The 25,953-nt window shown below is 33.0% G+C and overlaps 1 protein-coding gene across 1 annotated transcript in view; it reads right to left on the bottom strand.

The window, feature by feature from the left end:
• The window catches only part of LOC108565200 (rho GTPase-activating protein 21-like), a gene marked incomplete at its 3' end in the record, with an annotated part of 70,837 nt that overhangs the window by 23,533 nt on the left and 21,351 nt on the right, over positions 1–25,953 (bottom strand). Inside the window, exon 3 of the mRNA XM_017924514.1 lies at positions 633–680. Coding sequence (XP_017780003.1) covers positions 633–680 — 48 coding nt within the window. The remainder of the gene's footprint in view (positions 1–632; positions 681–25,953) is intronic.

Genomic DNA, 25,953 nt, shown 5'->3' with positions numbered 1-25,953 from the left:
TCGGTCATTAGCATTAATTTGTCGTCGATATCTTCGTGGATCTATGCCAGTCGGATCGTTACGAATGATTTATGGAGAACCTGCAATGAAATACTCGCTCGAGACCCACAACCGCATTTCCGATTTCTACTTCGAAATGTCAGCGAATTATATAATATTTACCGGAGTCCAGGTGAAACCCAACCGAAACGACAATCATGAATTTAATACCAAAAAAATACAATTCCAATACATAATTGAATTCAAACTCAGAAGACATGATTTCAAGTCAAAATAATAAACTATACGGAAACAAATCAAAATTGTAGCAAAATAAATTTGTAAGAAATTGCGAGTTGTCACAACATTTCATGATCATTCGAAATTGTTGTCATCATATTGATCAATTGAAGTCAAAATATTCAATACAACAACAAACTTGTATCCAATTCAATCAATTATTCCACTTATAACAAACAAAGAAGAGTATTTAACAATTCTTATATCAAAACATATCCTTTTACATCTTGATCACCTGCAAATCACTATACAATCCCCAAAAAAATACGTGATTCACGCAGCGCGTAACCTCGAAATCGGCGTGCACATAACAATTAGCTTTATTTTTTCTAATTAACGTCCAGTCAACTTACCGGAAACCTGTGCTCGGCCTGCGCTTCCGGTGCTCTCTGGAATGTTTCCTGCGAACAAACAAATAAAAAAAAACATATATAAAAAAAATTGTCATAAATAATAATAAAGTGGAAAAAGCATTTTACAAATATGAAAGTCCCTCTTAATACAGACATAAATAAACGGCAATTTATACGCACTTAGGCGAAATCCAATTTGCTCGCAGCGAAATGAAACATAAACATCGCAATTAAATTCCCCGTTTTATTATGTACGTATATGCGTGTATGCACATTTCGTATATTAAAATCGTCTGCTGCTCGCAATTTCTCATTGCACGACGACAACTCGCGCGTAGATGCAGACACAATCGCAGAACGACAGCAATCGTAATTGGAAAGAGAGAGAAAAAAATATGTAATTGTCGCATTGTGCAATGCACTATTGTTTCGGAAAAATCACGATTTAATGTTCGATTGATTCGGATCGATTACGCTAATTGCAAGGTTACAATAGAATCGATTAACAGTTTCTTTTATTATTTGTATTTGTCTTGAGAGCTTTGTTTCTCATATTTCAATAGTAGTCAATTACAACTAATTTTATTTTTTGCAGTTCATCTTTATTTCATTTTAGTACAAAAACTGAATTTAATAAAGTTAAAATTGATTATAAACAAATTATAAAACAAAACAAAAAATATTCATTTCCACTTATTTTTTTACTTGCATTTAATTCAATAGAATTTTAAAAATTTCTTTCATTTTAACAACTTAATATTATTAAAATTGAGTATAAATATGCAAAAAAAAGTTTTAAGTTAATTGATTGTATTTATTTCCATTGAATCTTTTTTTTTTGATATTTAGTTCAATCAATTTTTTATTAAATTTATACATAAACAAATAAAAAAAGTAACTTCAATACATAAAATAATTACAAAAAAAACATTTTTTAATTAAATTTCTTTACTTTTACACTATTTCTAATGGCAGGGTCGTCGGTAAAGAGCTTGAAGTAGGTCTAACGGAAAGGCTGGTGAATTTATTTGTGCATGTCATTAACTTTCTATGCAGCAACGAATGTATTCGCACGAAGAGCAATTACAAAGAAGCAGCAGCAAAAATACAGCAACTTTCTGTACAAGTTCCAATTGTTGCTCTATATAAAACTAAGATAAATTAAGCAAATATTTACAAAAATTAAACGGATAAAAATATACAATTTATACTTATGAACAAGTGAAACTGTGTACCACTTGAATAACCGATGATTTAACAAATTTTAATGAACACGAGGATAGGTAATAAGCGCATTCGAAAAGGCAGTAATTACACTTTGGAGTCTTGATTGATTTAATGCAATTGCGGTAAGAGGATAGGCTAGGATATTTATTATATTTGACCGGATGCGAAGAGGAATAATTTCCACTCTCACGCATCCTCCGAAAACGTAAAACGCAATAAATTATATACTCATTATTAAACATATTTGTTAATGAATGATGGAAAAACAATCACAGTTATAATACATCAAATTCATTCAAAGTTATTTCCTTTAGTATTCATAAAATTTAGTGATTTTGGTGCCATCAAAAAAGTTATTACAATAATTATTATATTCTTTTGGAATATATGGAAATGTTAAATTTTCTTGTTTTTGTATTGTTGCAATAAATATTATTATTTTATTAAAAAAAATACTGGATAATCTTCAAGGAAATAAAATGAAGGAGAAAATAATAGAAACATCTATCAATAAAACTTCAATTCTTTCATCCTATGCAAATCTGTTCTATAAAACAAAGCATTTACAAAAAAACCTTGATTACTTTTTCTTGTATCGTCTTAATATTATTTACAATCTATTCACTATGAACAATAAATTATTACCTTGATTTAACATAGAAATGACGTATCTAAGGAAACGAAAACACGTTCACAATGATCACGCAATAATGTTAAAAATCTAAAATTATACCTAGAAAAGTTACATTTTTAACAATTAAGTTGAGGAAACTGTAAACATTTAAAGACAAAACTTTATTTAAAAAAATGACTTATTTTTTCACATTTAGATCATTTTTAAGCATTATATACTACATTACAAATACGTAACTTAGAAATTTTATAATTACAATAATCAAGACTAGAATGTTGAATTTCAATAAATTTTCGCTTCTACAAAAAAAATGTGAAAATACGCAATTACAAATGTTTATATCTACCAATTATAATATAAAATGTCTTAGTAATTACAAAGAATATAAAATAATCATGTATTCGCTTAGTACACTTATTGAAATAATAAATTCTTATGCGCTGCTCTTTCTTTTTAATTGAGTACGTAATAAATTAACACTCGCACGCAGGAAGGAAATCATGCATTTTTTTCTTCTTCTTTCTCGAAGATACTTTCAAATGGTGAAATTCAATATAAAAGTTGGTATCATAATTCACCGCTTCAAAAGCGTCGTGATTTATCGCCCATTTATTTCCCATTACAAAAAAATAATAATAAATAAATTTAAAAAAAATACATACGTATTTATATTTAAATGGATTTATCCTTATAAAAATTATCAACCATAAAAATGTCAGTATATAACTTTCATTATTGTAATTGTACATAAACACAATTTATGTTATGATGTAAAAAAGCATATGATTTTTTTTTCATTTAAAAATTATTTACTCGTTTGAAAATATTCATAGAATTAATGTTAAATACTTCATTATTTATTCAATAGCTCATTTTATTTATTTTTACACTTATGTAGTAGATTATTATAATTATATACATTTTTTAGAGATGTACAATTTATAATTTAGAAACTTGTCCCATAATGACAAAATTAATAGTTGAAGCTCTTTCTTTCAGATGATGTGACAATAATAACATATTGTTAAATTAATTGGTTTCTTCTAAAGAATTTACAAATTGGTTTATCACAAACGTTAAGACGTTGTAAAGGCATTTAGAATATATGCAAATTATGTACTTTGTAAATTATAGCGTATAGTTAAGGGAATTGGTTCATTACAAAAAAAACCTAATTCGATTACGTTCAAATGTATTCTAACGAGTGTTAGAATGTTCGAAACTAATTCCAAGTAATTACGTTTCCTAACCAGGGCTCGTTATAGCCGCTAACTGAAAATGCGAGGATAAAGAGAAAAGCAGTTTGGAAACATTAACATTATTTGAAAATTAAAAAAAAACGAAAATTACGGTATGATCAATAAATCAAGGCCTTTGGACTTCTAAACACGATGTTTTATCGATGCATTTTAGGTTTGGCTCCTTCTCTATTAGTATAATTATATAAGTGGCACACGGCTAATGTCATTTTCAGAAATGTGCAATTTCCTACCGGTTCATATTTCTCACATCCACGATTACAAACAAACTTATTAAGATAATTAGATTGCGTTAATTAAGCAAATTTTTGTGCGAGTTTGTAACGAAAACAAAACAAAAAAAAAACTCGTGCACGCCATGGGTTGAATTACTGGTAATCCTTAAAAAAGAGCGAACATATACAAGAGCACCTATAAGACTTTGTGCCTTTCTATGGCTTTCCAGCCGTCTGTTTTTAATCCAAACAATTTTAATGATTTAAGTGAAACGTTTTAAAGGAGCTCTTAAGGTGAAGCTGTTAATTACGCCTAATTTGGTTATGCTAGTGGGCAGTACTCATGCAATTTGCTTTTCCCTTCTTTTTTTCTCTCCTCTTCTCGCTGTATTTTCATCTTCGTCTGTGCGGGTTTACCACCGAAGAAACCGTTTTATTTTTGTTTCGGAGCAACCAACACTCGTCAACCGAGCAGTTTAAAATGCCGGAGAGCAAACTCGACCAACCTCTCATAAATAAAAATTTTCGCCCAGCGAGACATATATCTCTTTTGCTGTTATGGCAGTAGCTTCAAAAAAAATTATAAAAGAAACGACCACCCTGCTGCATTGCACACTGTAAAGAGAAGATGGAGCAAATCCGATTGCATTTGATTGGAAACAAACGATTGTTCCCATTTAGATGCAATTACTGGCAATCGCTTTGCTTAATTGTAATTTAGTGATATGTCGAAAACTATGTTTTCGTACGCAAAGGTAATTAGAGGTAACTAGCCATTACGGTTCTTCACTCGAGTTGCTTCTTTTTATTTGTGTTGTTTTTTTTTGTTGGTTTCCGTCGAGTCGGGCAGCTACAGTTAGCTTTCGCACTTGCAGGTGCGAAGACCAGATTCCTCTAACCTACTAAGCGCAATCATTAATGTGTTCTCTCTGTTGTAGAAATATATTTTTTTTCTTCTTCTCTTGAAAAGGCTACCACCGCGCGCTCTCAAGATCCGAAGAGCATTGTTGACGTTGTTGTTGCTGCTTGGCCTTTCACTTCTTGGCTTGCGAAATAAAAATGACCGATTGTTCCTTATTTATATCGAGGAACGACGAACGAACGAGACAATGTGTCTCGCCGATGCCAACTAAAGTCGGGCATCGTCATATGATGCTGATCTTGATAATGATGATGATGAGATTCGCCCAAAGGATAATTACTTAAGCAAAACGCGTCAGCGTCGACTTTGAGAGCTAATAAATTGTTTATTCTAGAGCCGAGGCCGCAACACTAATGATAATTCTATTTTTTTTGTATGTGTCTGTGTTGTTGAGAGAGAAAAATAAGCATCAGCCCGAGGAGTAGGAAAAAAATATATGAAATGGCAACTCGGTTCAGTTCAAAACCTCTTCTCTCTCTCTAGTTCTATACGCATCTTCGCCTCTGTTTGTGTGTGTTGTACACACACCAGTGCCAATTGAAATGTGTAACATGTGTTTTGTCTCCATTACGAATATAAATATTTACATACATAATTCTCAGCAGCTAATTGCGCATTCACGATCCGATCTTATAGCGATCTGAAAACCCACTGTTCGAACCCTCATGCATGTAATAGTAACCAGATCCGATCGATATAATCCCAATACTTCTTATAATCCAAATGACGTCAAGAAAATTGATAAGCGACGGAAATTAAATGTTTAATAAATTTAATTAATCCAGAAAGTCTGCAGTTTATTCTTTTCACAATTATATAAATATTGTATGTATATAAGAAATTTTACTTACTAAATTAAATTACTTAATACATTCATTTTCTGTTAAAAAACATAGAATTAGTAAACATTTGAACAACAATTGAAGATATAAGTTTTGAAGTACAAATATTCAAACCAACTTTTAGCAATAATATTGTACAATTAATTTAATTAATGTTGAAACATAATATTAAATAAAATAAAACAACAGCGGAAACTCCTACAGTCAATAACCCATTGCAATGATTCATGTGGTTTGTGTATTTCATACTTTTTTGTCGTTAATTATTAATGTCAATGTTAATTTAATTTGCAATAAATATTATTTTTATTATCATTAAAATAACAATAATTATTGTAATAATTAATTATTTTGTTAATTATTGTGTACACTCATGTAACTTTCCAAAATAAATGTGAACTCTTGAACTTCAAGACAATACATTCCAGAACACGGTTAGACTTTTAAGTTATTCGAGTTAAATTTATACAATTCTTTAATTTTGAGTAAATTGTCAATGTACAAAAACTGTGGACTCTTGAACTTCAAAAACAATACATTCCAGAACACGGTTAGACTTTTAAGTTTTTAGACTTAAATTTTGAGTAAATTGTCATTTATTTTTCTATTATTTTAAGAGAGAATTTACAAAACAAAGAATAAATTAATTCAAGTATAAAGTTGTTTGATGTTCAAAGTTTATTGTTTTAGAATAAGAAATATAAAGATAAATATTGTTAATTTCAGTCACAAATAGTATAAATATAATTATTGATTGCAATTTAATAGGTCGCGAAATGACAGCTGTCACCTTGTGTCAAAGTTAGGATTAGGTGGCTCCACAAAAAGCTTAAGAAACGCTGATGTAGTCTAACATAATAGTACTAAAATTTCTTGGGTTTAGTAAAATCGTAGGTTCGACATAATAATTGCAAGTTCTATAATTCTACAGTATAAAAGTAGTGATTATTCCATAAAGTTATTTAAGAAAGGTGTGAAGAAATCATAATCGATATATTTATATCAGATGAGATAAAAGTAAAATAGTTTTATCGAGTTCAAAACGTTGGTAAGATCTTAGTAGCATGTTGCACCTAGAATTGCACATTTACCCGAGATAGAGATCAGGCATTATCGTAGCAAATATGATTGTCCGAATGTCCTCGTGATTGATGGCTTTCATCGTTATGCATCGCCGGTTCCAGCATTCGTTTTACCTGAATATAAGTATGAATATTGTAATGTTAATGAGGTGAACGTGATTACGAAGCCAATGTTTAGTGCGGCGGCTCAGGGCCATTTCTTGAAAAAGGGGGTTGGCAAAAAGAATGCCAGAGCGATGACAAAACGATGGTAAAACCACACAACAATGAGCGCATATCATAAATGTATGTACATTCATTTAGCCGAGATGCTATATAGTAAGTATATAATACAACGACGAGCAGAGAGACAGGTGGTCTGTCTGTCTTTCAAATTCGAATGTTTCAATGTTTCCACGGCGCTTTCTTTGTGATCCTGTGACGGAATTAATGAATTTTCAATAAGCGTTTCCTTCACTCACAACGTTTAAGGATATCTCTGTCTTCATCTCAGATCGCCTCCAAAAGCGATCAATCAAACAAAGCCGAATATCGGTTATCGCTGTTGTTGCAATTCTTCTCCTTTTTTTTTCATTTCGTTTCACGCACGAGGTCAATTTTACCTTTCCAATAAGAGCGAATAAATAAACGATTTTACTGGAATTATTAGCAAGATTTTCCTTCCAAATACAACAATACCTCGCATAGTCCAGGTGATCCACCAATATCCTGGACTATTTGAAACCGGACTAATCAAGGAATTAAATATATCCATAATATAAAAGGACAAAATTGATCATTTGTGTAAAAATAATTTTATGTACTAATTTTTCTAGAATGTATTTGTCTTTTGATCAATTCAAATTTGTTTTGAAAATTATGAATCCGGATTGATTGAAGCCAGACTATGAGAGGTATGCCCAATGATTTAAGATTGCAAAATCAATCTTAATGGGAAATCACGCACCTCTTGTGCTAACGCGCACGAACATAAAAATAGAGGTGCCTTAATTGAAACACTTAAAACTTTCTTTCATCAAGATTGATGGTGTTTATTTTGGCGCGAGTAAACACCATTTTCTTTTCTCCATCGGAAGTTTCATTATGCGAGGCGAGAATTGATTTTTTTTTGTGTTTGGTTGTTATCTCTTCCATTGCAATTAAGAAAAATACGCGCCCGTAAAACCTAATAATAACTTTATTTTCTCTTTTAATTATTCAATTACTTAATTATAAAATTGAAGAGAAAAAAATATGTGTATATAATAATCTGCGACCAATCTATCCTAATTAACGACTCTCGATTATTGCACATTAACCGTAGATGGTGAGGCGATTTCAATATGCTATCTCTCGTGATTTTTTCTTCATTTCTTTTCGATGTGGACTTTCTTAATTGATTTGACTTTCTCCGAAACTCGGGCCTTTTGTGTTGGCAAATAAAGGATCGCTTTCATGAAGACGGACCATCATCATCGAAAGTCTCCGAATGACAGACAAAAGTGCTTTTCATACTCAAGATTGTTCAACCTTGAACGTGCCTCGGCCTCCGCGCGAAAGGTCAGAGGTTACTGGCATAAACCAATAATCGATCCGCCTAAAACGCGAAACCTGGATTCGATTTCTTTGATGTAGTTTAACGATGATTAAGCGGAGACTAGATTATAGGTGTCTCGTTCGTCTCTACTGAAAGGAATGTCTCGACATGAAACACGGCTTGATTGGCATTGCGGAAAACCAACGGATCCAATTAAAAGGGCATTTTAGAGTGGACGTAAAAAGCGCAGGGAATCCAAACACGAAGTACACACATACGATGTAAGTGGCATTTAATTATAATTGACATTTCGTAACGGACAGCGAAAAGGCTAAATAAAAAAAAACGTCTATCAACCGACTATTCCACAGGATAAATTTTCATATAATTCGGTGTATAATACGCATTTCAAAAGTATCGATTTGTAATACAAAACGTGTATGTTAGACGACTTTCAATGGGATCACCCAATGGGATACATTATGAAAAAAAAAGTATTATAATTGAAAATAAAAAATATATAGAAACTATGAAGAAATAAGAATTGTACAAGTAAAAATAGTAAAACAAACGTTTTATATTCAATGAAATTTCTTGTTGGTTGCGTGAACTTTAATCGGTCGAAAGTAAATTTTAATTATTGCAAATCTCGTTAAGTGCGTAACCAATAAATATTGTTTGTTTTAAGACCGTTTAACGACCATTAACTTCAGTTTATATCTCGGAAAAGAAAATAGCAATTGCAATAACCATATTTTCAATTACCATCAAATGTCTGCACACGAGAAACTCGCACTTTTGTATTTGTTGTGTTGCATTTCTATTCCTTTGTAGTTTCTACTCAATATCAATTTATATTATAAGTATATTATTTCTATATAAAACAAAATACCAAAATTTATAGTGTAGCATTAAAAGTAACACGTAGTTAGTTTAACAAATAAATTATCACAGCCGAAATTGAGTTTTTTCTCGCACTAATATCAAATTTAATAAAATAAAATTAATATTAATAAAAGAAATTTAAAAACTGAAACACTCAAATTTATGGAAATCTTCTAAAGAAACTTCGTGATCAACATGATTTTAATTAAGTTAAAAATATTTAACAAAAAGTAACGTTTGAAAAAAATCAATATTTAACAATGAATTTGTAGCATTATACCAAACTTTGTTGGGTCAAGGTTTTTTTTTATGTAAAAGTATAACTATATAATTTCTTTTATTAGATTGATATTTACAACGAAATTACATATTAAAACAAAGACATTGTAGAAAAAAGTATACTATTTAAAAAAAAATAACGATTTTGTAGGATTATATCAAAAATTGTCGAGTCAAGGTTTTTGTTACATAATTGTATGTAATCTATTAAATTGATATTTACAACCAAATTGAATATTAAAACAAAGACATTGTAAGATTATATGAAAAATTGGTAGGTCAAGGTATTTTTAATATGATATATAAATAAAATTCTAGAAAGAATATAATTTAGAATAAAAATATGTTAATGGTATTCAAAAAAATATAAATAATTTGTGTGAAAAAAAACAATAAGTCACAACAGTTCATATATTTTGATTAAACACCAACTATTTTTGTATAATTCTAGAATGAATAAAATAGTAGGATTTAAAGAATAATTGTTAAGTTATAGAAATAATTAACGTAATTACATAAAGATATATTGAATTTGTGTCAAATAACAATGCGTTTTGACTCACTGTTAAGGTATTTCTATGAAAAGAGAGAAATATAATGTGTTGATACCGAAAGCGTTCCGATTAATGAGCGAGATTTTTCGATAAAACGGGAAATTTATTGAACCGGAATCAGTGAAAGCGATACACATGCACCGAACGTTGCTTATAACATCGACCGTGTGTATGCACATAAATAAATGAGTAAATTCAGCGCAATTTTTCGCGATCCGAACGAGGGATAAAATCTAGAAATTCCTCGCCAATAAAATTAGATTTCTATTCTAAATCACACTGTGAACTTTCCATGCGAAATGCCTTTTACAAATTTATCCGAACGTTATCGACAAGTGGTATTGTTTCATTTTGTGTGCGCTCCTGATTCAGGGTTCAAAAAAAAGAAAAGGATGAATTGCAATTTAATTTATTAACAAACCGTTTGGTTTTTCGTGGGTCCTTCGAAAAAAAAAATAAACGAAGTAGAGTTTACAGAAACGACCTCGTTACAAATAAACCCAAAATCGATCGAAGGTTCCTTCCTTCATACCAATTAGAAGTGTTCAGTTTTGGACCTACTAGCTGCATCGAATGAAACGATAGTCAAAAATAATAACAAATAAATGAGCTCGAGCCAAAGCAAAACGGAACGAAAAGGAGGAGGCATTTTCAAGTCCGAGCACGCATCGGACATTATTTTGGCCTCGATTCGTGCATAATGGAATTCTCGATTCGATATATACGTATGCGTATATTGTAGATTCATTATTCAAATGTTGGTTTAACGGTCAAGGTGGCGCAATTCGATGCAATTTGGAACACGCTTTAATACATCTCCGCACGAATTTACCAATCATCATCACGATCCGCCAAAGGTAACGAATTTTGTCATTAACGATTGTTCATCTCATCGGAAGAAATACAGTTGATGTTTTTTTAAAGGAAATTCTCAAATGCAAAGCTTAGCCTGGATTCAAATGATACGGCAACACGCATTCGATAAATATGTGGACGACCGTTATTTTGAACTAATTTCAATGCTTCGAACTACAAAACGGAACACGCGAAATCGATTCGATAAATCGCACCGCATTGCATAACAAACATTATCGTACAATCCGATTTATTGCTATACTTCAATATAAGATGCCCAAATAGAATTATTACACCCGGCGCATCCACAATCATTTATCTTTTTTAAGAATTGATAATAGCTTCGTGTTAAAGTCCTGATGGGAGCTACAACAATTACATTATTTATGGATGCGTTTCGCAACGGCGATGATGAATCGGTGCTTAGCTTCCTCGATGGGGAACTGGTCGCATATAATAAATAACAATTTAATAATATAATAAACTAGTTTTGTGATGGGGAGAAAATTTCCGCAGAGACAGAGTGAAAACTGGATGCTGGTTATATTAAAAGCGAAATGGAGAAGACGACGATGAGGATGACGCCCACCACAACAACAGCAACAACCTCAGCCTCTCAAACAACCATACATACCAAGCAAGCAGAGGAAGAAGAAGAAGGTAAGTACATTCATCCATCTCTTGGCCAATGATTAATGGAACTATTATTTATGCCGGCAACGAACAACGGCAGCGAAAAACGTAAAATAAAACGGCGTAAATAAATAAGTAAGGCGAATATAAGATGGTCTTCGGGCTGCGCACAGTCGCGGATAAATAAATAAGCGAAAATAAGCCAAAAGGCCCGATATTTATATGTGCAATTACGTTACCGTGTACGAACGCCTTTAACCGTGGTGCAGGGAAAAGAAGAAGGCCTTTACATTCACGAAACCCGCTCGCTCGAAGACCAATCAATCTCCTCTCCCAGACCACAACAACAACAGCAGCAAGCAACAACATTGGAGACCAAACTCACCTGCAAAGAGAATAAAGAGAATGCAATTAGTTACAATGTGGATGCTTTAAGTCTATTATTCATTATACGAGGATTATAAACTAGTCCGGTCGTGTAGAGAATAGATTTCGATCTACCAATTAAAAAGTAGTAAAAGTTTATTATTACTTTTATGATCTTGTTGTAGACGCATCCTTAAATTCTCATGAGTTGTCCACAACTCATTTAAAAAAAAAACAAATTATATAGTAACATTATTAGGCAGATCGTGCTTATAATATAAGTTTTTTAACGTTGTATTTAACAATATATATTAAATGTATCAACTGACTTCGGATATTTCTATCATTCCTATAGGAAAGTGAGTAAATATTTCTGTTTTGTACAAAATCAAATTTATTACACCGTACGTGTATATATTTCTTCGCTTTTAAACACTTATGTGTTTGTATTTCTACCCAATTGCTAATAGTATTTAAGCAGTCACACATTAATGACATTTTTTAATTTGTATTGAAACAACTACAACTTTAACTACGACTTAAATTTAAGTTTGTTTTAATAAAGAGTGGTAATACAATTCTAAAGGATATAATTGTGTAAGTTAGATAAAAAAAAATATTTGCTAGAGTTAAAAAGCTGCAGGGATTATTGATCGGAATAGAATTTGGTCGTGACCTTTTACATTTAAAGAGATTAAGATCTCACGACGGACAAATCTGGAGCGCAAAACAGAAGTGGCTAGTTATAAATGGTAACAAAGACAGATGAAAGAAGAAAAAAAGAAGAAGAATACGTAGAAGAAAGAGATACAAAAATTGTTATAATTATCCATGAGAAATGTGTCTTTTACGGAGCGCAGCCAATCCCAAAAAGAATGTCTTTATAAGTAAATATTTGCTCTTGCAGCATTTTTTCACATGACACGCAAACCATATGCGGCATCTTCGATTATAAAAGAAGAAATGAGTGAGAGGGAGAGAGAGAGAAGAAGAAAAAGCGATCATTTATTTATCGTGAATAATTTACTGGATTTTCGCTGACGTTTTCGTGTTTGTTCTTTGGAGACAACATACATTTGGGTAAATAACATTACACAGAACTGGTTTCGAGGATCTATTCAACTGTCCCGTTGCAGTGCGTTACGTAAACAGTAAAGCGAGAAGAAGAAGAATATATATATATATATGAAGTCGCGAAATCGTCCATTGTTTATTCGGCGAAAGTCGCGACGGCTGCAAAAATTGCGATTTCGGAAAGAGCGCACAATGAGATGAGGAATCTCATTACATGTACATTACGTGCATTGTTAGCGTGTTTCATTATATTTTTTTTTATATATAATACACGTATATATTCTTCACTTTGCGCAACCGTTAGCGAGCAGAGGAGTTACGTAAGAGAGGTCGAGATTGATGTCTAATCCGAGCGCGAATTTGTAGTATTAGGTCAGTGGATCGAAGCTAAAACTTCCGTTTAGTCGGTCCACTTTTATATATATACATACACATAGATATTACCAAACATCTCCGCATCGGTGAAGATCTACGTGATACAGTCATCATCAGTTCAGCCGCGGTGATGTAACTGGATCGATTGCGCAACGCCCGAAAAGGGTTCGAGCAATTCAACCTTTCCCGAGGAGGTCCCCACTTAAATGTCAAAGAAGAGTGAACGAAGTTCACGTGCAATCTAATCGCATTAGTTTATGCTATTTTCCACAATCGATACTTTCAATCCTAAAACGAATATTTTAAATAAACTCGATTGAAAATGATTCGTTCTGAATGCGGAAACGATTACAACATTTGTTTCAGAATTCGCATGAAAAGAGAAAAAAAAATGAATCTAGCAATGCAAGAGAGACTTAATTCCTAATGATAATTCATGGTCACCGCACCGAGCGGAGTGCGCCTTTAAATCCACGCAGACTTCTTCTCTGTTTCGATCATTACAATTTTGTTAATGGATAATAAATGAACAACGCCGGGATCGGAATGCATGCATGTCAATAACATTTAACGACTTTTCTATGTAAATCCATTAAAACAATTTCACATCTGAAACTTCAGTTAATTATTATTATTATCATTATCGTACCAGTCGGAATATTAAAATCACAAACTGCTAATTTGACCACTTCGCTTTATGTGCGTTGTATTATAAAAAAAATATAAAGAATAATTAGAAACATTGTGTTTGCATTAAAACTTAAAAACTCATCATTTACTATTTGCGCAAATGCAATTAAACTTGAATACTTTATGTATGAAATTATAAACATTTATTTAAATTTCTTAAGTATTTTTCCTATTGTATATTAAAATTTTATTAAAAGAAATGAAATAACCAATTCTAGTAATACACTTTATGCGCGTTGTTGTTTAACATGTTGTGAATAAGCGCTGTGCCGGATTTACGAACATATGTAAATAAGACGTTTTCTCTTTCGTTGTCTGGTAATGTTCTGGTAAGTGGCGTTAATCATCCGAAATAAATTATGGTTGAAATTAAGCGGAATCAGAGGACGAAAACAAGTCGAGAAGTGAGTAATTCTTGTCGGAACGGGAAAAATAATGTATGAAAACGTCAAATCGGAAATATTTACTATGTTCGTTTTCTAATTCGGACTGAACCAAACCCGAATGTTTATAATAGCGTGAAAACACATTTCGATTGAACGCTTTAAATCAAGATTAAGTACAGGACGAAAGAATGCGTGCAGCGAGTTTATTTAAGAAGTATACAGTAAAAAAGAAATAAGAGACGAGAAACAAGAATACTGTACAGGAGTAGCGTAATTTGCATGATGTAAAGGTCGTGTTTACGATTTACAATATTTACGACTCGGTAATTAAGAGCAACGCGTGTTTTTCTCCTCAGCCGACTTCATTCTTTCTTTCTTGTATTGATAAGTTGCGCAATCGGTGATTAGCGATGATTCATGCAATGTATAAAGGTATCCTCGATGGTGATGGAAAGATTGACAGCAGGATAAATGGGCTGTATTCGGTTTTGAATGGACGTTAAAGGTGGCAGGTGAGTTTCAATCAGCGCGACGAAAAGGGGGGAAAGAAGCAGAAGAAAATAATAAACACCGATGGAGTGCGTGAGAGGAAGAGAGAGATGGATGGATGGGAAAGGTGCGTTTCTGGTAGCTGTCTTGGGTCGGTAGCGATCTTTTTTCAATCGGCAGACACTTCCGAATCGTAAACAGATGAGGCCAAAAATATTCAAATACTTCGGTCGACCCGTCATCGGGTCATTTGTTATGGATCCGAGGCGAGTGGAAGGATTTTAACTATGCTCGAGTGGAAAGGCAATTAATCGCCGCTCGCTGATTAATCCTGCGGCGAATCGCTCAGTTCAATCTCGCTCCTTGCAGCAAAAAGGATCATTATTAAAAGATAACCTCCTTTTCTACCTCAGCTACATACACACACCTCAAACGAATGGAAGAAGCCAAATCCGTAATTGAAAAACTCCACCCGATTTACGCCCGTATTTATTTACTCCTTCGCGTCCTTACACGTTTCTTACTTTTTTTTCTCTTTCAGTTTTTTTTTCTTCTTTCGTTCAATCCAATCCTACTTATCTCGAGATGTGGATTAAATCTCTCGCCTCGCCCCTTTAAATTGAATCCTCGACTTTTCTGTGCCTCTGCTATCATCAATAACACCAGCAGCAGCCACAGACACACCACAGCCTTTCCCCTCTCCAACAGGAACACACGATCACGAAGTTTCACAAATTGTGCAAGTGATAAAGGCCTTTATTTTTATTTTTAGAAAGCCACATGGCTTCCATACATACATACACTCGAAACGCGCTTTTATTGTTCACCTATCGCTCTTTCATAATAATGACATTATAATTACACGCACACACGACAATGCACGAAACTTTCATGAATGGGAAATTGTCCCCCTTGGAAAAAAATCATTAAAGTACAGTTGGAAATAAAGGTCAACCACGAATATCATTTTAAATATCATCCGTCCTACCAATTTCTAATATAAAAAACACATAAACTATCCATGTATACTAGATTAAATCTTAGTAAAAACAAACTATCTTAATCCTATCAAATTGGTGTTAGTAATATAATTTACTTGGAAATACCACTGAATAAGTTAAATGCTTTACATTAAAGCTAAGAAAACACATAAATATACCACATTTTATCTGACTATAAGATTTAGAAGAAAAGACGCATCTACAATCTAATTATATTTAATTTAGTAAAAAGTCTTTGGACACAAAAATTAAAGAAAATAATCTATACTTGTTACACGTAGCCTGTGACTCATCATGCGCAATTTTGTCTTTTATCTTATATAATCGAATATTAAATAATAATATGAAAAAAAAACTGTAATCTTATTAACTACTATTCTTAAGCTCTGTGTCTCAGCCGAGAATTTACGAGCACTCAAAGGATTTAGCTTTTCGATTCAAAAAAAAAATTAAATATAATGAACCCGAGAGAGTTCTCCTTTAATCTTAAGTAACTGCGTTTCTCGGAAAGTCGCGAAGCCTCGAACAACAAAAAACACACTCTCAATACCAAACTGATTAGCAAATTGCTAATCATTTTATCGTTAATTAACAATCTCGTGACTTATAATCGATATTGCACGTCTCGCATAATAATAATATTTAAAGCGTGTTTCTCAAATCGGAAAGAAGAAAGAGGAGATTGGATGCATCGAAGAAACATCGCCTCTTTCCTAGATGGTCATTAATCCTGTCTGGAAACAATTAAAGCGTTAATTACGTACGTTGCCGTTTATTTACGCTTTGTTTTTATTGCGTAAGACGAGGAGCCGCGGTCGCTTTGCAATCAAAGCCTTTTCGCCATTTCTGGAAACGCAATTATTTCATCTGCTCAATGTTGTTGCTTCTGTTTCTTTTTTGTGTTCGCTCCGACACTGAATCGGATCGGCGCTAATTAGGGAACGAATTATCTGTTTTATGAATGAACAAATATCTGTATTTGCCATACAATAATAAACATTTGTTTAATAGAATCGATGTTTACAACCATTCTTTACATACACAAATATTTAAATTGGAAGGAAATTTCTTAAAATATATATTTACTTTAACTCCCGAAGTAAAGTAAATTTTACATTTAATATAAAACGTATAAATATGTTGAAGATTTGTATTTGTATGCGTTATACAATGGTGATCAGTTAAGAAAACATATTCGAATCAAAGAGTTCTCGAATTGTTCGTTAACCGAATATTAATTTAAGAAACGGCTTCATAAGCATACGTTAAACAATGAGTGATCAGTTAAGAAAAGAAACGATTCAAAGAGTTCTGGAATTGTTCGGTAACCGAATATCGTTTTAAAAAACGGCTTCACATGCCTGCGTTATATAATGAGTGATCAGTTACAAAAACATTATCGATTCAAAGAGTTCTTGAATTGTTCGGCAACCGAATATCGATTATAAAACCAACAGCGTCAACTCCCAAAAGTTAATCGAACTTTCGCGAAAGTGTTTGTTGTCCGAACTGTTCGTAAACCGACTGTATTCTCATTTTTAGTGCGGTTAGTCATCTCTGATATTCATACTTTTTTTTCGTATTTACAAATGAACATTTTTAAAAATGAGTGTATACATTTTTTTTGTGCGACACATTGTGTCACCCGCGTAGAGTTGCGTGCGGATTGACATCATTCCGTTGAATATTTTAAAATGTTGAATGCGGAATTCCAGTTCCATTGATTCGTATCGAAACAACAAGTAGTTTCACCGTTCTTTGAATGGAATAACAGATACATTTTTTTTGTAATCTAGGAAGTTTCTCCAAGACATCTATAAATAATCAATGATAAAGAATTAATTAAACGATTTACATAATATGTGCATACAATCTGGTATTTGTTAAACTGATGTGCAAAGAAATAATAAACTTTTTAACATATAAATATTAATGGGACGTTTGCGTAGAAAACAATGTGCATACATTTTAGCGTTTGACATCATTTCCATGGGATATTTCAGATTTATCTTTATTACTTGAAGCAGTCGAATGCGGAATTCGAACAAAGTGCCATTTATTCCAATCAATTAATGTTGCGGAGAGGGGAAAGCAGTTTCGCTGGTGGTTCGTGTCATAAAAATTGTTTTTCCAATAATTGCTCTGTGACACAACTTGGAAGGAAGTTGATCTAGGCTAAATGTTTTTATTCCTTCTTTTTTTTTATCTGTTTTACGTTCATTATTCATTATAAAATAATAATTACAATTCCAAAGATCAATCGTGGTTTTATTGTCACCTTATTTCTATTAACAAAAAAAGTCCGGTTTGAAAATATCAGAACAAACGAAACGTTAATTGAGCAAAATTATTTTAATTAAATTATAGGATTTCTTAATTTATATATTCAATTCCTCAATTATTCCAGTTTCAAATAGTGCGGGATATAAGCGCACTAGTCGAGCGCATAGTTATAACAAGATTTGTATCACTTAAATGTACATGTTTTGATTTAGAAGTGCAATAAAATGAGATTTTCTTTATAAAGTACACCTGTTGAATATTAATTTAATAATTTATTTAACAGTAGCAACAATTATCGATTAGATTACGTCAGCAATTTGAAAATGGAATCAATCAATATAAAAATATTCTAAGATATTTAAATTGATTCATAAAAAATGCTAATGACTATAATTACTGTTTAATTAGTGCCTGTTGAACTGAAGATGGAAGGAGTTGAATCACGTTTATAAAAAGATGCGGATTTCGTAGAAAAGTAGAAAATAGCCGAGAAAAACAAAACAATCGACGCGAACGAGATTTCACTCCAGATCATTAAATCAATTTCACTCGGATTTTTCACGTCCGCGTAGTGCGGAGTTGCGTAAGCGAAATGTTTACGATTCACTCGATCCACCGTGTTGTTGTTCCTCTTTCCGGATTCTGGATAATAAACCGAGGCGCGTACGCGATCTCGTACCAAAAACGAAAATAAACTTCCAATAAAATCGATTTATTTGCTTTGTAATCAATTTCGAAAGGTACATCAAGGAAGGCTGCGCAACAATCTTCATTTTTGTTGTTGTTGTTTTTTTGAAAGTGTGATAAAAGGGTTTACAACTATGGCAATTGGTAATTTACGTTTGGTGGAGAACAGTAAATTCGCAGCTGCTCGAAGAAGAAAGCCCATAAAATATCACTTAAACGTTATATGGTTTACGTGTTTTAATTAAAGCCGTTGCTGCTGTTGTTGTTTTTCTGTTGTTTCTTCTTTTATTTAGCAAATGGAGTTGTTACTTGGTTGATTGTGGCAATGCGTTTATCTATGTTTGGGGCTATGGTTTTAAATGCGAAACGCTAATTGGGCATGAATATCGCGAGCGTTAACGAGGAAATGGTCATTTGCATATCGTCGCGAATTGGAAACTCGAAAAACTCGTTATATTGAAACAGCAGGAGAAGAAGAATACAACAATTGTGTGTGTGTGTTGCGGTTGAGGTGCGATATGACGAACAATTGTGGTCTCAACGCAAATTGACGATTCGCTTACTTTGGAAGGAGGCTAAAACTCGATGCAAATAAAAAGTGCGTGTGAATGTGTGACAGCGGAGGAAAGAAAAAGTGTTAAACTGGACGACAACGACTTTCCCAGTGCGTTAGAAAATTGAATGGAAAGTAAGTCGAGCGGAGGAAATCCTCTGGTTCTTTTATTTATTATTATTATTTCTTCTTTTCTTTTATAATAATTGAACTCACCTAGGTCCACTTGGATGAAGATTTTAAATCCAATTGCGAAGAAACTTGCGGTAAAAATGTTTTTTTTTTCAAATAAATAAAATTAATAGCACCTATCACCTCCAATGAAAGAACATGTTTTTTTTAGTTAATATGTTTTGGCGTCGATGTGTCTAAGTGCACCTATGGTTTTGTACGAATGCAAAGAGTTTGTCTGTTGTATGTGATGTTTGATCGAGTGACCAGAACAACTTGCGGATGACTGGGTTAAAGGCGGCATGAACGAAACACACACTAGGCTTCCCCACTATGTGGGTTGTACGTAATGCACGTCACGAAGGCAAAACCGCGATATTCTCTCTACGCGTGTACAATACTACGGACGGAGGCTCGAGACTCCTTCTACCTCTCTCGTTCCTCCTCCTTCGCATGCCTAGACATATACATAGGTAGAGAACGTTCCTCCACGTCCAATTAATGCCCACGAAAGAAGAACGCAACAATAGATAACATCTACTGCACTTAAGATGGATATCGCTAAATTGTATACTTTTCGATGCCATTAAAGTGAAAACTCTCGGCGAGAACAATTAACGTCGCATGCCCAAATCCAGGTCCTGCGATTCAACAATTTTATTGTTCGTACATTTCCTGCACATCCATCAGAAACTAAACTACAAAAATTTCACTTCATGGACATTTAAAAAAAAAAAACTTCAAAAACGTATGAAGATAATATCGATAAAACTTTTCAAATTATTTAATTTATATACATTAATTTTCGATATATTATAACCCTATTTTGATAAGCCGTTATGTTATGAAATTTTAAACAAATTACAAAATGTTAAAACTACTTTTTGATTAGCCTGTGTTTCCACGATATAAACTTATTAATAATTGTGTTATGAAATTTTCGAAATATTAGAACTTATCGATTATTATTATTTATTAATAAAAAAAACAAATTTACCAATTTTTATTGCCACTAATTCGGGTTAAAGCAATTATTAAAAAATCTAATATAATAAGAATTATTTTGTTTATATAACAATTGTTATATAATGATTGATATTGATATAGCGAATTTTGAAGTTTCAATGTATAAAAACAAACAAATAAAACTAAATTTATTCTTCGATTCATCACAAACATTTGAAGATTATGTCATTAAAACATGTAATTTGAAATATGTAAATGTTCCGGAATGAATGCCCTTGAAATATGTATGCAACATCAAATTATATCTACTGGCTTATATGATAAATCATCAAATTATATATACTTAGTGAACAACCCACAAACTCAAAATCTCGCTCCATTAAGCCTGAATAAACCTATTTAAAGTTCCAAGGAGTTCCAATTTAAATTTGCAATAAAGCAAATAGAGCTTAATTTCAACTACAAATTTTCATCACAAATTGCATAAGAATCTAAGAAAAACAATAACATAAAATAATATTCTGCATATTTGAACGTAGTTATTTTAATTTGCAAAAAATATCAACTATTATGTATTCAATTTGTCGAAACGCATGTAGCTTGAAAACATTTAACATTCTTGAGCGCGAGTCAACAATTTGTGCCCCCCATAATAACCATTATAATAAGAAAATGTTAGTTTTAATTAGTTTTTAAAGCAATTACCGTATTGCAAAATAAAAAGATAAATAAAATAGCGGCCAACTACGACGACACTAAGTTTGGTAACACACGTGAAAAGCTTATTAAAATTGTGAATTAAAAACAGTGACTCTACAGATTCCAATCTCGCATTGTTGTTCTCCTCTTGTTATAAACATTTTGTTTGTTACCAAATAATTTTTTTAAAAAAGTGCGCAATGAATGTTACGAAATACGTGGAAGATTGAATTGAATAATTAAGCAGCAATTGCTGCAATTCCAACTGCAGGAAGAGAATTGCAGATGCAGGTTTAATTCGGGCTCGAAATGCTGGAGCATGGAAATCGATCCGAAGGAGGAAATTCCAATTGCGCAAATAGCTTCGAAACAAAGTTTTCTTTTATTTTTTGGCACTGGACCAGGAGGAGGGAGAGGGAGAGTCCAGAGAGACGCGAATATCTTGGAACGGTGTCGGAGGAATTCGGTGGCGGAGAAATAAATAACATGAGAGCAAAAGTACTAAATAAAAAAAAAAGTAGTGGACTACACCGTTCCAGGTTTTCAGGCATGGACGTATTTCTTTTGGCAAGTCGGGTCCCTCCGCGCAAAATTTATAGATTTCTGATTAACACCTGGCCACCAATCAACCGTCCAAAAGTAAAAAATAGTCCGTGCTCTGACAAGAAAGTCATCTAAAAATATTTCGCAAAAATAACGCCAGACATCGACAACATACAATAACAAAAATACGAAATATGTCTTAAAAGTTGTAAATATATTAATATTATGTAATACTTTACTATTTGCATTAAAAACATTGTTTGATACCACAAAAAAATATTAGAATTGCAAAACTTTCGGTAGTGCTTAAATTTGACAAAGCTGTCATTATAACACAATTGACAAGCTGTCAAATAAGAAATTTGACAACAGACTTACATAATATCAAATGAATTTGTAAATAATTTTACATAATAAATGTGTCTTTCCGTTATTTTAATATTAAAAATAATTAATAATATACATTTTATACTGGAGGAGCTGCAATCTTGCAGCCCATATGAATGAACCGTCTTTGATTATTAATGTAGCTACAGAAATTTGATAGCTTATATAAGTGATTGGGTGTTGCTTTGATGTATTAAATATATGAATATTGTAATAATAAAGTATGTAAAGTGATTGAGGTGTTAAAAATAAGTAAAATATCACGAAGACGGTGATTTGTTAAGTAGAAAAATATTTTGGCTAGGTGGAATTTATGCTTTTTAAAATAGCCATTAATTAGGTGGGGCTGAGCAAAAGGAAACGATGTAATAAATAGTGGTATTAACAATAAATCTCTTGTTTCTTGGATAGAAATAGAGCGAGATTCAGAAATAAAAATAAAATTAATAAACGAATAAACTGTTGAACGGGATGAAAGTTGCGGACTGAGGATTGTACCTATTATCTATTTATACCCGAAGTTGATGTGTCTCATTATTTCGCTGCAGGAACGAAAATTTCTCTGATGATGTATGCGCATTGCAACCAACCAGAGTTTGCTTCCGCTGTGTGAGCGTGCTGCTTTGTGCGAGGATGCTATTAAACAAGTGTCGATTTCTATTTATAATGTGCCCGTGTTTGCATTATATCTATATGCGTTTGTAGATGTCTGTTTGTGTGTGTGTGTATATAAATAGGGAAGGGAATTGCAGTTGGAAACGCGGCCAAAGACAAAAGGGCTTTCGCCGGCTCTCGCGAACTTATCTTCCTCCAGTTTCCGAACACGTGAACAGCAGTCCCATCCATTGTTGCTTTACCATCAATGCCTGGAGCTTATATTGTGTTACCTGATGTGTTTTGTAGCACTGTTCCCAATCAAGATTGTGTTACCAACAAACTGCTCCGCTCAAATCCAAACAAAACCAAATGGTGTATTTGTGGATCACGAAGGCGGGAAACGGAATACACACCAACAACAACAACAAAACGAAACAAAACTGTGTTCGTTTATTCGAATTTATGAATGTCATCTCTCTGCCTTTTTCTTCACATCGATGACGATCTCCACAAACGCACATTGTTCTCCGTTTCTTCCTAATGCACGCCCATATCTTACTATAAACGGACAAATTCAATTTCAATTGAAAACCCACAGACCGACAACGATCACCATAAATTGGCAACATCGGTCCTTCTTCTTTTCATCACCCAAGCCGCCTCTTCTTCTACGAGCGTTTTCAAGGCGACTCTGACCAACGTCCAAAAGTGTTACGATTCTCGTGGAAAAAAATGTATTTGTCACAGGTTGTCAGTAAGATTTATTATTTACTTTGGCCCATGCACCGACATCATAATTAAGTCCACTTCTGAAAAACTTGTAACCAACCGAATTAAACCGACGCTAATTTTAGACCACCTCCGGACTAAATACTATTTTGTACTTTACATTGTAATTCTATATCCTCCTACAATAATAATATAAAAAAAATATGTAAGACCTCAACATACATATTAATATCCTAATTTTAACTTTCACACATTCAATATACTATACATATCTCAATTACTTTTCTTACGTTACGTTTCTAATTAGTTTGATTAATAATTTTAGAAATTTAATATAAACTTTTTAATTTGTACAAATTTTTGTAAGATAAAAATTAATATATTTAAATATAATTTAAAAAAAAATCATAAAATAGTATTCTTGAAAGTTTGTCTGAATGTTTCTTATTAATACAGACGTGAATTTTAAAAAATTTGATACGATCTTAAAAAAACGGTGCGCTGTACTAATGCATGCATTTCTTTTCGCATGGCTCCGGTTGTTAAGATAGGAGAGTGAATTTCTTTGAAAGATCAAAGATGTGGGTCAAGAAGCAGAGTGAAGAGCAAAAGTGCAGTTTTTGCGACGACAAACATTTGATCAAAAGGATGGAGAGTTGGAGAGGTCTTTCAAGTGGCATTTGAAACCGCACAAAGTGGAACGAGAGACCACTTGGAACGTCCAGAAACGTACAAATTAAAAAAAAAATAAGAAAGAAACAGAAGTCTGTGCGATTTTTCGGCGTGCGCAATTTATTTATTTATTCATTTATTTTCTTGGACTTATTGGCAGAGCACATAACGGCCATTGTGGCCGAAAATACGCTTGGAACGCTCTCGTTACATAAAACCGCGCATTCGTTTAAACACACACACACATTCCGTTTTGGCCGGAAAACCTGAGGTCCGCACGATGCGATAACCCAGATTAATTATTTCGTCTGGGCAAACAGATTGTAAATTATACGAGCGATCTGCGAAACCTATGAGCCTCATCTCTTCTTTATTATACAGTTTTATTATATTTTTTCTTGTTTCAAATTTATTTTACTTTTTCTTCTGCGCTCACACACACATACAAACGCACGCAGGTTCTGGCCCATAGCCAATCCGTCAATTATCGTCTTATTTAAGAACTTCATCACGATTCGCTCTCGAAGGTTGTGGGCTAAAGGTCAAAATTTTCCCACCACATCCACCCTTCCAAAGCTGCTCTTTTTTACGCTTCTCCGACGTTCTCCTTCTCATACATATATATATAAATATATTTTTTTGCTATCTTTAATAAGGATCGCGTTAAGTTTAGGTCATATAAATCACGTTGACACGCACGAACCGTAGTGAAGGCACGTTTATGACCGCTACGTGCTGACACCGCTCCATCAGAAAACCTAACGGGTTCAGGTATCCAAATTTCACAATTGATTCAACAACAATACCATCAAATTCGAACCATTTGTACCATCTTCAATTTGTCTGACAGCCAAATTTAGCAACGATCTTGATTCACGTCGAAGCCACTTACCAAATCGAACTCCATCAACATCACAACACACGCAAAACAATAATAATAATAAACAAATAATAAGTATGCGTCGGTCACGATCTTCGATGGAACTCGTGCAGAAGATGGACCTTTCTATTTGCACGAAATCAGAAAGTTCTAATTAACACCTAACTTTAAATCTCAAGCTGTTCCATTATTATTGTTATCCGTGAATATGGAAATGAAGAAGCAGTTTTTTTCTCTTTGATAAACGCTCTTGATAATTGCTCGGAAAATGGTATTTTGCACGCTATAAAGTTTTCAACGATTCGCGAAGAAAACCAGTCATCCCGTTGATAGAATCATTTTGAATTTACGTGTTGTTTTTTTTCGTCGGTTTCGCATGTTTGAAAAATCAGAAATTTTGAATGGGATATGTTCCGCGAAATAGTGACTGCGCGAACGAGAGTCGCTCTAATGCCAAACAGTTTCTAATTTTAGCCTCTCGATATTTATAGTTACATATCTGTCTGGACCACCATAAAGCCCCGATAGATTTCCTCAAAATTTTATACACGTTTTGTGTTCTGGCGCCGAAGGGCGCCTATAAATAACGCACCTGTCCATATTCCTAACCCATTTAACGATGATTATTTATAACCCTTCGGTCAACGAGACACCCTGTATATATCAATGATCCCAATTAGAAAACTATTAGGTGAGGAAATCCGGGCAGCAGACGTAGCCGATCTTAATCAGGTGCGCGAAAATTAATTAAAGCCGAGAAAGTCGCGAATATGTAATAAACAAACAAAAAAAAAAGATAATTAAACATTTCTAATGGGCCGCTGATCGATTCGGTGGGTCCGGCGAATTAATTGCCGTTGGTCGTTGGTC

This window comes from Nicrophorus vespilloides, unplaced genomic scaffold (assembly GCF_001412225.1).
Source record: "Nicrophorus vespilloides isolate i.1.1-1 unplaced genomic scaffold, Nicve_v1.0, whole genome shotgun sequence".
Lineage (NCBI taxonomy): Eukaryota > Metazoa > Arthropoda > Insecta > Coleoptera > Silphidae > Nicrophorus > Nicrophorus vespilloides.
The sequence above is the reverse complement of the archived record's forward strand: the minus strand, read 5'-3'. Positions and strand labels throughout refer to the sequence as shown.